This window comes from Mytilus trossulus, chromosome 2, assembly GCF_036588685.1.
Source record: "Mytilus trossulus isolate FHL-02 chromosome 2, PNRI_Mtr1.1.1.hap1, whole genome shotgun sequence".
Lineage (NCBI taxonomy): Eukaryota > Metazoa > Mollusca > Bivalvia > Mytilida > Mytilidae > Mytilus > Mytilus trossulus.
The window spans coordinates 49,925,746-49,938,312 of record NC_086374.1 but is presented as its reverse complement, the minus strand read 5'-3'; the positions used below and the strand labels follow the sequence as shown (position 1 = coordinate 49,938,312).

The 12,567-nt window shown below is 33.4% G+C and overlaps 1 protein-coding gene across 2 annotated transcripts in view; it reads right to left on the bottom strand.

Moving 5' to 3' along the window:
- The window catches only part of LOC134707479 (uncharacterized), an 89,072-nt gene that overhangs the window by 33,342 nt on the left and 43,163 nt on the right, over nucleotides 1-12,567 (bottom strand). For both annotated transcript variants that reach the window (XM_063567239.1, XM_063567240.1), the window contains 7 exons: nucleotides 11,445-11,562; nucleotides 7,416-7,561; nucleotides 7,064-7,187; nucleotides 4,992-5,137; nucleotides 3,072-3,241; nucleotides 1,941-2,119; nucleotides 1,433-1,522 (listed from right to left, as the gene is read on the bottom strand). In XM_063567239.1, coding sequence (XP_063423309.1) covers nucleotides 1,433-1,522; nucleotides 1,941-2,119; nucleotides 3,072-3,241; nucleotides 4,992-5,137; nucleotides 7,064-7,187; nucleotides 7,416-7,561; nucleotides 11,445-11,562 — 973 coding nt within the window. The remainder of the gene's footprint in view (nucleotides 1-1,432; nucleotides 1,523-1,940; nucleotides 2,120-3,071; nucleotides 3,242-4,991; nucleotides 5,138-7,063; nucleotides 7,188-7,415; nucleotides 7,562-11,444; nucleotides 11,563-12,567) is intronic.

Below are 12,567 nucleotides of genomic sequence, written 5' to 3'. Positions count from 1 at the left end.
TCATCACCAAAAAGTATACAGATATTAAGATTAATATAAATAAGAAGTTTTTAAAGTTTTAAGCCATAATCAAGAATTGTTTTTGAGATACGGTGCGACATGTGAAAAAAACACCCCCCTGTTTCAGTTACAAAGTGCCGTAACTCAAAAAGTTTTAATCTTATTTTCACCAAAAAATATACAGATCATTTGACAATCAAAAGAAACAACTATCTTAAGTTTCATGAAATTTGGATAAGTCGTTCTCAAGTTACGGTGGAACATGTTTACGCCAGACAGACGGACGGAACCACGGACATTTGTATACTGTGAAAGTACTTTAATTCGTGGGTATCAATTTTCGTGGTTTTAGCAATATTTACATGTTCGTGGGTTTTTAAATTCGTGGATTTTAGTTTTCTAGAAAGAAAAAAAATGAAAAAATTAAAGCCTTTAGACACTAAGGTTACAAATAGTCTGGATTGAAGGAAATTGCAAAGTAAACATTGACCCCTGTAAATCGTAGTGACAACACTAATTAGTTATTAACACGGCCAGATAAAGTGATCAACAGATTAAAGACCATCAAAGGTGTTAACTAGACCATAAACATGTCACTTAATAAAACAGTAACATAAACAAATGCTTTAAACGTATCTTAAATTGTAAAATAATTATTATCAAAATCAAGCCCAGCATGAAATTATTATTTCCCATGTGTACGAGAACTATGAGGATATGAAATGAACACTATATCATACTTGCACAATACCGGAAATCTGACTTTCATTGATGAAAAATATTTTTTATGAGAATTAAAAGATCAAAAGTTATACAGTTTAGGTTACTTAAGATAAAATGGATATACTCCTGCATGCAGGTGTAGTTCTGTGACTGCTAATAAAGTATTCTCAGATTTGTCGTTATTTAATACATTTTCTATTCAAACCTACATCATGTACATTGGGATCTGTCCTTGTCTTCACTCTTGATTTTGGACAATAGTTGTTTTATTTCGTTGGACACTTAAATTTGTGGATAAAGTCATCGACGAAAACCACGAAAATTGGTACCCAACGAATAAAAGTACTTTCACAGTACCATAATATGTCCCGTCAAAATTTTGACGGGGGTATAATTATGCGAAATCCATCATTCAGTAAATCAATACTTTATGGTCAAAACTAATGAAGCAAACTAGTCTACATCATTTAGTGTCTGGTGGACAGTTGTCATATTTGGCTTTCTAACCAGATCTTCTTACCATTATATATGTCAGTATTTCAGTCATATTATCATATTATGCGAAGCAGATTACGTAAGTAATCTTTATTTAAAGTCAGGTTATCTTACATACAATCAAACATAGAACATGAGTTTTTTAGAGCTCTATAAGTGACAGAAAATAACATTTTTCTAACCCTTCAAACAAAATTTGCTGCAATATACCAACCCTTCAGGCATCTTCCTGTCCATCCTCAAATGGTTGTCACAATAACATTCATATGCATACTCTGTTCCTGAAAACTGGTATCCCTTATCTCTGTAACACCATAATAAATCTTTCATTACTCAAAATAGTGTCTTCTTATTTTAGCAAAATTAATAATTATCCTTAGTTGACAAATAAAAATCATGCTCTTATTAATTGTCATATGCCTTAAAATAGGAAAATACTGAAAATTCAGAAATGATTGTCAATTCTGAAATTATTGTAAGCATTTTTTATTGCATCATACTTTTATTAAAACATTCTGAATTAACAGTACATGATCAAATCTTTTCATAATTTTGCTTTTATTTCAACATCATATAAAGGAAGCCAAGAATTATTATTAGAGAATTTGGCAAGATCAATAATTCCCATTATTATTTCTTCAAAAAGTTTACCTGCTGCAAGTTTAATTATCGCATGTAATTTTTCAAAATATAATTTAAAATGTTATAATAAGTTACAATACCTGCAGATCTTCATACAAAAGTCTGGTGTCATTTTGCTCCTATCGTTATTTGTGAGAGGTGCAGTGTAAGCCAAAGTACGATAACCAATATCAGGGTCATTAAAACACCCTCTATATACCTCATTGCCATAGTTAGTATGAGTGTAATCAATCAACTTTTGTCCTGCTTGACTGTGATCCTGTTAAAATTAAAGACGGTTAATTTAGAGTTATACCATCTTCTAACCTCTAATTACAATTAGGAATGCAGGGAATATAAAAAAGAAGATGTGGTATGATTGCCAATGAGACAACTATCCACAAAAGACCAAAATGACACAAACATTAATAATTACAGGTCACTGTACGGCCTTCAACAATGAGCAAAGTCCATACGGCATATAGTCAGCTATAAAAGGCCCCAATAAGACAATGTAAAACAATTCAAACGAGAAAACTAATGGCCTTATTTATGTAAAAAAATGAACGAAAAACAAATATGTAACACATAAACAAACGACAACCACTGAATTACAGGCTCCTGACTTGGGACAGGCACATACATAAATAATGTGGCGGGGTTAAACATGTTAGTGGGATCCCAACCCTCCCCCTAACCTGGGACAGTGGTATAACAGTACAACATAAGAACGAACTATAAAAATCAGTTGAAAAAGGCTTAACTCATCAGATAGACAAAACATACAAGTGGACGTGGCCGAGTACTTATACTAGCCTTGTCTTTGGTTTACTTATTGTCAAGATAATAGGTTAAAAGGTCAGGTATTTGATGATGAAATTTTATTGTGTAATTTGTTTTTTCCCTATGATGCTTGCTATGAACCATGAATATGGCAAAGCATCATCAGGTAAGAACAAATACAGCATCTGTTATAAAAATGATCAGAACTACATGAATAAACAAACATGGTAGTCTCCAACAATGGTTAACAATGCACCATATGTAAAATTTTAAATTATTGTCATTAGTTCAACAGCTAGTTTTCCGAACAACTGCCTGCATAGGCTCAGCATTTACTTTGAATGAAACTTTTGAAGCCAAGGTTAAGACTTCAAAAACTACAGTGTTTCCACTTTATGAGGTTTTTGGAAAGTAAAGAATAAAAAAACCAATGATATCTATATACTTGCAACATATTCATTTTGTAGTGTAGACTGTGTGAAAACACCTTGTAAGTTTGTGACTGATCCTTTAAATATAGCAGCATCCACACGAATCCTCCCTAATCCACCATCCCCTCCACATCCTTGTAGTGTACCAAAGCCACCTCTGCCACCCATGGTCCATAACAACTTCTGACCTGAAATTAAAAATAACATACAATTTGACAACTTTTTGTTCCATCATATCTTCCTTGTTTTCAAAATTCCAATAGGGAACATACTTTATATAATTGTTTAAATAAACCAATTTTTCAAGACGTTTCGGCCAATGGCCTTCTTCAGTTCTTTATTTTTCCTCTCAACTACATGGCTGACATTAAATTCAATCATTGATAAGATGTTATAGCTAAATGTCCTTGGAAACGTCATGACGTCATAATACTTTAACGTCACAATAACATGACGTCACAATACTTTAGCATGAATTAAAGTTATATTTTATAAGTTTTTCAATTAAAGTCATTCCTTTTTAACGTTAACTCCAAATGGTCTAATTGTATTAAGTTTTTGCATCCATTGTGCCTCAATATATCTCCTGTAATTTGCTGATTTATCATAAATCTGTTGCAGAACCTGAACTGTGATGTCCTCTTTGCAATGATCCTCTTGGTTGAAATGTTCTGCCACAGCTGTATCCCTGTCATGTCTGATATCTGCAAGATGTTCCTTTATTCTTTCGTTCAGTGATCTTTCTGTTTCTCCAACATAGACATAGTGGTTACATTTTTTACAGTGAAGTCCATAAATAAGATTTACTAGTTGGCATCCATGAATGTTCTTTTTGAGGTTGAATGTTTTATCTCCGAGTATAATGTTTTCTTCATTTCTTTCAATATCGCAAACTTCACATTCTTCTTTACATGTTTTGTTGTTGCTGTAGTTGGTACTTTTTTTGGTGATCTTATTTAGTTTTCCATGTACAATTATGTCTGCTAAGTTTCTATCTCTTCTATAAGCTACTAGCGGTGGTTCTGGAAATATTTCTTTCATCAAGTTACAGTTATGTAGAATATTAATTCTTTTTTTAACAATGTCATGAATATCAGGTAATAAATCCGTAAAGGTTACAACAAGAGGTATGCGTTCTGATGTTTTTTTAATTTTATTTTTTCTCTGTAATAGCTCTTTTCTATTTAAGTTGTCTGCTCTTTTTAGTTGGTTTTCAATAAATTTTCCGTTGTAGCCTCTTTTTCGTAGTTGTAATTTCAGTTCTTGTCTATGTTTTTGGTAGTCATCTTCATTTTCACAAATTCTTCTTAATCGTAATGCTAAACCATATGGAATTGCCCTTTTTACATTTTTTGGATGGCATGATTTGCTGTGAACATATATATGTTTATCAGTTGGCTTGGTATAAAGGTCTGTTGTTAATTTACCATTTTTTATTTTCACAAGTGTATCCAAGAATTCAATTTGATTGCTGTTGTACCTAAGTTCCACCTTTATTTTGTCATTTATTGAGTTTGCAAAGTCCATAAATTCCTTGAGTTTTTGTTCGCCATGAGTCCAAATTCCAAAACCATCATCAATGAAGCGTTTATAAAACAATGGTTTCTCATATCTTGTTATACTTTTTATTAAATGTTCTGAACAGTTTATAAAAGTCATTTTAAAATTAACACGAATGACATCTTTACAGCATTTTTAATCTTAGGGCCATTGCTCCAATATTCCATTTAAACTCTATCACCTTTTATTAACAAATATTAATTTTCAAGATCAATATTTTCAAGGGCCTCATATAATTGGCTTTAAGATATAATTTATTCTAAACTCTTTTATGGTTACTTTTAGGAAAATTTGTTGGTTTAACAAAACAGCCATTCTAAATGATATAATATTAGGAAAATATACAAAATATAAAGATAAAATAGTCAACAGCATTACCAACATTGACAACTTTTCCCGCCAGATAAATGCTCCCTCCACTACCCCCACCTCCTGGACCTGACATATCCCAGCATGCCGTTCTATTATCTCCATGACAACCAAACAAATTCTTTACACTACATGCACCAGGACATCCAGAACATCTGTTTGACAAAAAAAGGTTTCTTTCAACATCATGAAGTTTAAATATATAAATCTAAGTAAAAAACATTATCTAATTTGTAATCTAAGCAGCTGAACTGTAGAAGATTAAAAACATCACCAACTCAAACTTTTATTTTACATGCATTCACACCTCACAAATTTCAGTTCCTTGTCTTGAAACCTGGGTTATTGGCACTCACACCACATCTTACTATATCTATTTCAACTGATTTGCAATGTTAATTTATTATTTGAACCATGTATTTTCTATAATAAAAATCCTCTTGCAATTGAAAAAAATAATAAAAGAATGTGTCGAAGGACGTACATGCCCCCTTCCCCTCAAATTTGTAATCATCCAAGTTAAAACTGGTACTTAGCATTGTGTTAGAGTTTCATAATATTTTGGCAAGGAAAACTTAGGTAAGAGTGTGGATTTGTGTTTCAAGTTACCAAATAAATAGGCTTTAATGTTTTTAACCCTTTTGCCGATGAGTCCCAGTTTACCGGGATTCACGCTTCAGACAGCTGACAATGAGTCCCGTTTTACCGGGATCAGAATACCATTTATATTTTCCGCTCAAAACAGTGCAAACATGAGTTATCTTTCTTTGATGAATACCCGGATGAAAGTGTAAACATGGCGCTTCCGTTTGTTGAAAACCATGTCAAAATCAGAGGAAACTTATGGAATTTACGAGAATTTGAAATGAGGGAACATTTTTTTTTAAAGACTATGGAAGAATTGAAGACAAACTAGTATATTTTTTGACATAAAATGTCGTTTTATGTACAAAACACTTGGAATGGACATTGTTCAGTGTGAGGAATTTGTGCAGCCTCATAAAATTTTTCAAAATTTTGCCGCTTTTGGGTTAAAAAAATTACGATTTGGGGTCAAAGAACAGAATTTTGAGAATTTCACCTAGATAATGCCGAAAATTTGAAAATTTAAATATTTTATGAAGAAAAAATTATCACAACATGAACAAAGCTGTGAACATTGTGTTAGTAAATGAAATAAATACAGAAATAACTACAAACAAGTTTTTATTGACATTTATTATGAAGATCTCCCGCTTGGGTAATAGTAGCCAGGGAAGCCATCGTCTCAGAGTAGCTTCTCTCTGGGCAGCAATCCGTGAAAGGGTTAAGACTTGAACTAATAGCTTACCAGTAGTTGCCCTCAAACACTAAAACAGTCACAACAAAATGCATAATCAATGCAGAAATCTACAAGTCATAAATTATTTAGTGGCAACTATTTTTTAACTACGATACTTTGGATTCATTAGTTTTCATTGGATACCAATTTTTGAGCATTTTGAACCACAAGTAATAAATGTTCATTCAATGAATTACAAATTTTCCATATACAGCTACTTTTGCATAGGTACTATTTCTGTACTAAAAATATGTAGCACTGGAAATTTACTTTTAATTTAATTTAGTACTATTTCTTTTAATACTTTAAAATTATTGTAATATTTAGGTACTTGTATTTTACAGTACTTGATTTGTACTAAATATTTTGGTACAGAAATAATACAATATTCCATGTTTGAAAATCATAATTTTAAGAGATTTGAAATAGAAAAACTTTCAAAATGCTGTAAATGTAACGGTAGTAACCAAAAATCTGTAGTACCTAAATTTCAAGTACAAATTAAGTACTGTAAAATACAGGTACCTTAATATTACAATAATTTCAAAGTTACAAAATAGTACTGAATATTAAAAGTAAATTTCCAGTACTACAGATTTTTAGTACAGAAATGGTACCTATGCAAAAGTAGCTGTGTAGGCTTGTCTGCAGACTTTGGCAGAACCACGAAATCAAATGTCCAGGAAAGCATAAGTTTTGTTCAATCCATGAAAGTTGGTACCCACGAAAATAAATGAATCCACAGAAATTCTGAACATACTGTCCTCCTGTGGGAATATTGTCTCCCTGTCCATCTTCTCCACTGACTGTGATCAGTCCTGTGACCACTACAGACCTTAGAGACTTCAGACTGATGGAACCTCCCCCATTACCACCTCTACCACCTATAAATAGTAAAAACATAGTCACTGTTTTTTAGTTTTTGAAGATCATATAGTTTTTTTAGCAAATCAAAATAATATATATATACAGTAGATGCTTTTCAACTAAACTGAAAAAATTATTCTGTAAGCAACGACAGAATGAAGGATCCCTGTGTTTCCCTTCAGCAACAAAATGATGCATGCTTGTCAAAACATTATTTGGTTATACATCAACCAATAAAAAGTTACCTGAAGGATTTTTAGTTCCATCCTTGGCACTACCCCCACTACCTCCTCCTGAACCCAAGAACATCTGTTTCAGAGATCCATCTCCATACATCTTTCCTGGCTGGCCAAAACCTGCTCTGTCTCCTCTTATTTTTACTGGAGATTTTCTGAATTAATACAAAGATAGATCATTAGAATATACACAATTAATGCTACTCAATTCAGGGTTACATGACATTATGGTATTGTTATTCTAGCAGTTCATTAGGTAGATCATCACTTAATATTTCCTCAGATTAAGATTTCTTATACCTTGCCAAAATCTATATTTTACCATGCTTTTTTTTGAATATATAAAAAAATAAGGGCCACTGTGCTATTTGTCATGCTACAAGTTGAGAAAAATTGCCCAATTTTAATATTAACTCATAAAGATGTCAAAAGTGTTGATAACCTCTCAACTCTGATATCCAAACTTACTGTAACTCATCAAAAGAGTAGAGTAAGTAACCCCAATAGATAGCCCTGTGAAGGTGTACTGTTCAAACTTCATTTGTTTGAGTAAATTTTAAGTGTATAAATTGCTTAATGTATTGTTTTCAACACTATAAAAAACAAATATTTCTCTGTAACATTTAAGAAGATATTAGCCTGAAAAAGGAATCATTAAATTTTAGTTCATTTTTCTCCGAATTTGTCACTTTTTTCTACCTTTTTATATTATTTCATATAAGCTGACGACACCCCTTACCCGTTGATATTTTGATTGAAAGTAATGAATATGGTATAAAAAGAATAATTCAGAAAAAGTATTTTTCGGCAAAGAGTGGTGTCTCTGAATTATTTTTCAGAAAACTTTCATCAATTTTGACAAATAATGCCAGAAAAAAGATTTAAAAAAGAAATTTATAAAGTCACAAATTCGTCACTACCATAATGAGGCAATTGAATTAAAAATCTTTTTAAGCTGGAAAACAGAAGGATATTTTATCATATATTTTTATCAAACTTTTCATATGTCTTGGACAATAATTAAGATTTATTGAATCAATTTCCCTCACGTCACTGCCATATCATTCCCTCAACCTCTTCATCATGTCTGATGTTGTATGAAAAACAGACTTATCCTACAGTACCATATCCACCACCAGCTCCTGGTTCTCCTGTCTGATCAGCTCTAGAATTACCACACTCACCTCCCCCTCCGCCACTATGATTATCCCCTTAACAAACTTACCCTACAGTACCTGTTGTAAATTACTTTACTTTCTTTTATTATAGACATTATCGTATAATTGGTAAACGTCTTAACGTCGTTTACCGCGGTAATTACGTAACTGTATATTCGACGTCGCTACTTAGCGACGTTATTGTATTCATACATGTAGTTTAGATAAAGATTTCGTTCAATGAAGACGTTCTTCATCATTTCTTTACAATATATGTCAAATTGGTGCCGTGACAAAAAGAACGATGAGTTCTAAACTCAAAGCTATTCGAGCTGGACATCGTGGTGCAGTCACGAAATTACTGAAGCGAGTGAGCGAAAATGTCGAGGAATTATTGAAGGAATACGATGTCAATGAAATTATTTCAATCAGGGAAATGATACGGAAGAAGGAAACAGTTATCTCGGAACTCAACGACAAAATTGTGGAAGAAATTTCGGAAGAGGATATTCAAGAAGAGATAGAAGAAGCCGACAGGTATGAATTTGATATTCAAATTACTTTAACAAAATTATCAAAAGTAATCCGGGAAGCAGATAACACAACATCTATGAAACAACAACAATTAAACCCGCACGCCACAGAATTTACACTTTCAAACAACCAAATAAACCCGACTCCAGTAAGTTTCACGCCAGCAAATAATTCTTCATCTACATTTTCAAACTCCAGTATGTACCATAAATTACCAAAGCTTACCCTACCCACGTTCGGAGGAAATATACTGGAATGGCAGCCATTTTGGGATTCCTTTTGTGCAGCAGTTCATGAAAATTTGTCCTTAAACGACGTTCAGAAGTTTAACTATTTAAGGTCTCAGTTGTACAGAGAAGCAAGCCAGTGCATTTCAGGATTACAAATTACAAACACAAATTACGCTCAAGCCCTAAATGTATTGAAAAAGAGATTTGGTCAACCTCACAAAATTGTGAATGCCTATATGCAAAGCCTTATTAGTCTACCCAGTCCATCCGCGAATATTAGAGAGTTAAAGAACTTTTACGACAGTATGGAGAATTACATTCGAGGTCTTGAGGGAATGGGACAAACACATGAATCGTACGGGAGCCTTCTAGTACCAATTATCTTAAATAAAATTCCCGGAAACATCCGACAAAATATGGTACGCGTTCACGGAAATGACAGATGGAATTTACAGTTGCTACGTGACGCAATTCAGCATGAAATTACTATCCAAGAAGCAGGTCAGTCCGTAAGTTGTTATGAATTAGAATCAGAATATACATCTACGTCAGCATTAATAGTAAGTACAAAACGAAACTACGAATCAAATAACAGAAATTTAACAAGCAAACCCTGTGTATATTGTAACGACATTCATGCTCCAACTACATGCATGACGGTAATAAATATTGATGACAGAAAGCGCACAGTTAAGGAGAAACAGTTATGTTTTAATTGTTTGGGAAGACACAGAATTGCAAACTGCAAATCAATGAATACATGTAAAATTTGCGGTAAACGACATCACACAAGTATTTGCAATAAGGCGGAGCAATATACGCAAAACGAAACAAAAACAGAAACGGAAAATTATAATTTAGAAAAAATAGACAGTAAGCTCTCAGTAGCAAGCATGCACTCATTAACGACACCAGTAAGACCTCAAGTACTTTTGAAAACCGCGATAGTTACAGTCTCGTCCGACAAAACTCATTTTAGTCAAGCAAACACCTTAATCGACGAAGGTGCACAGCGCAGTTTTATTACAAAGGATATGGCAGAAAAACTAAACTTGAAACCTGTAAGAAATGAAGTAATAACTGTCTCGGGATTCGGTGAAACAAATACGAAGGTAAGACATCTGCAAGTGGCTACTGTTTATTTACGAGCCGAGACTACAGAATTAATACCAATTAATGTACTTATCGTTCCAAAAATTGCTCACCTTATAAAAACATACACAAGAAACCAGTCATTTTTTCCGTACTTGAATGGATTAAATTTAGCACACCCTGTATCACATGACGAGGACTTCGAAGTCTCAATATTAATCGGCGCCGATTACTTTTGGGATATTGTAGAGGACAAAGTTATTCGAGGACCGGGACCAACCGCAGTGAAATCGAAAGTAGGCTACTTATTATCTGGCCCTATGCATCGAAATTCATCAGAACATTTCACTTCGTCATTTTCACCAATCATGAATACCATAACCCCAAACAGACATGAAGAACGTGAGAAAATCAAGACATCGGAGAACTTTACGACAAGCCGTATTCACTACATACCACCGACTGTTAATGCAGATATATTACGAACAGATTTTACGAAGATTGAAAGCGCTTTCAACTATCGCCCAGTATCGTACATTTCGCTGGATCCGAGATCCAGAGCAATTCGAAGGAAGGAGGATATCACCTGAGAACTTTATGCACACAGAGGACAATATGAACGCATCAACAGAACCAAATGGACTTATTACTACACGGCCAATAGTAAAACTAGTTCCTCTTGAAATATTAACAGTAAACTCATTTTGAGGCCCCCAGAATGTTGTAAATTACTTTACTTTCTTTTATTATAGACATTATCGTATAATTGGTAAACGTCTTAACGTCGTTTACCGCGGTAATTACGTAACTGTATATTCGACGTCGCTACTTAGCGACGTTATTGTATTCATACATGTAGTTTAGATAAAGATTTCGTTCAATGAAGACGTTCTTCATCATTTCTTTACAATATATGTCAAAGTACCATATCCACCACCAGCTCCTGGTTCTCCTGTCTGATCAGCTCTAGAATTACCACACTCACCTCCCCTCCCCCAACATGATTATCCCCTTAATAAACTTACCCTACAGTACCATATCCACCACCAGCTCCTGGTTCTCCTGCATGATCAGCTCTAAAATTACCACCCACACCTCCCCCTCCACCACCACGATTATCTGACACTTTCCTCTGACCAAGACCTGCAAATAAACATGAAGGGTTTAACAATACAACATTATAAACTATATTTATCTTTATCACTGACTGGTATGTTTGTACAATGTGACTTGAGGCATTTTTTGTTTTTTTATTTCTCCATTTAGAGTGGGGCGCCCATATTCGCCATTTAATGATTTTGAGGTGTAAAAATTTCAAAGGATAGCTGAAATAGAAGACATATACCGGTTAATGATATTATATAACAAATATGATTATTTTTTAAAACTGAGACAAAATTGCGGCATCTACTGAAAAGGACCGAAAACGGACAACAATTTTCGGCCAATTACCTGAAGCAAAAACACGAATTCAATGAAGTATTTTTAAGTAATTCTTTGACTGAATGCCCTAAATTTCAGTTCTTAACACCTTTGAAATGTCTGCTATTCATCTATAATGAAATTGATTTGATCAATGTTGTTTAAAGCTGTGGTTATTTGGTTTTAAATAGATGTGTAAAAACGGCGAATATGTGTACCCCATTGACAAAAAATCAGGAAATTTTGAAGACCCTTTAATCTAACTTTTCAGATGATTTTATTCAAACAAAGACGTTTTCAAGCTTAAATATATTTTGCATTTGAAGTTATCTTTATAAAGAAATATCAGTATACTTCAAAAACATTACGACCTAAACATAAACTGAAGAAAACATGAAAAGATGGGGCAAAAATGAGCACCCCAGTCTAACTATAAAACTGAAATGGGGATTTGGCATATAAAAGACACAAACATAGAAAATTTTTTTTTTTTAATTTATCAAATTAAATTCTGGATCAGTATGTCGGACTAGTACAAAGTAGGTTTAAATTCATATCACATCAACATAGCTTTCAAGAATAGGACTGTCCCTGTTGCCCAGACTGTCCTGCTAATGGTACTGTACCACCTCTATAGCCAGCCCCTATACAAAGTCTTTAACCACAAACTTACCAGAATATGACTGTCCCTGTTGCCCAGACTGTCCTGCTAATGGCATTGTACCA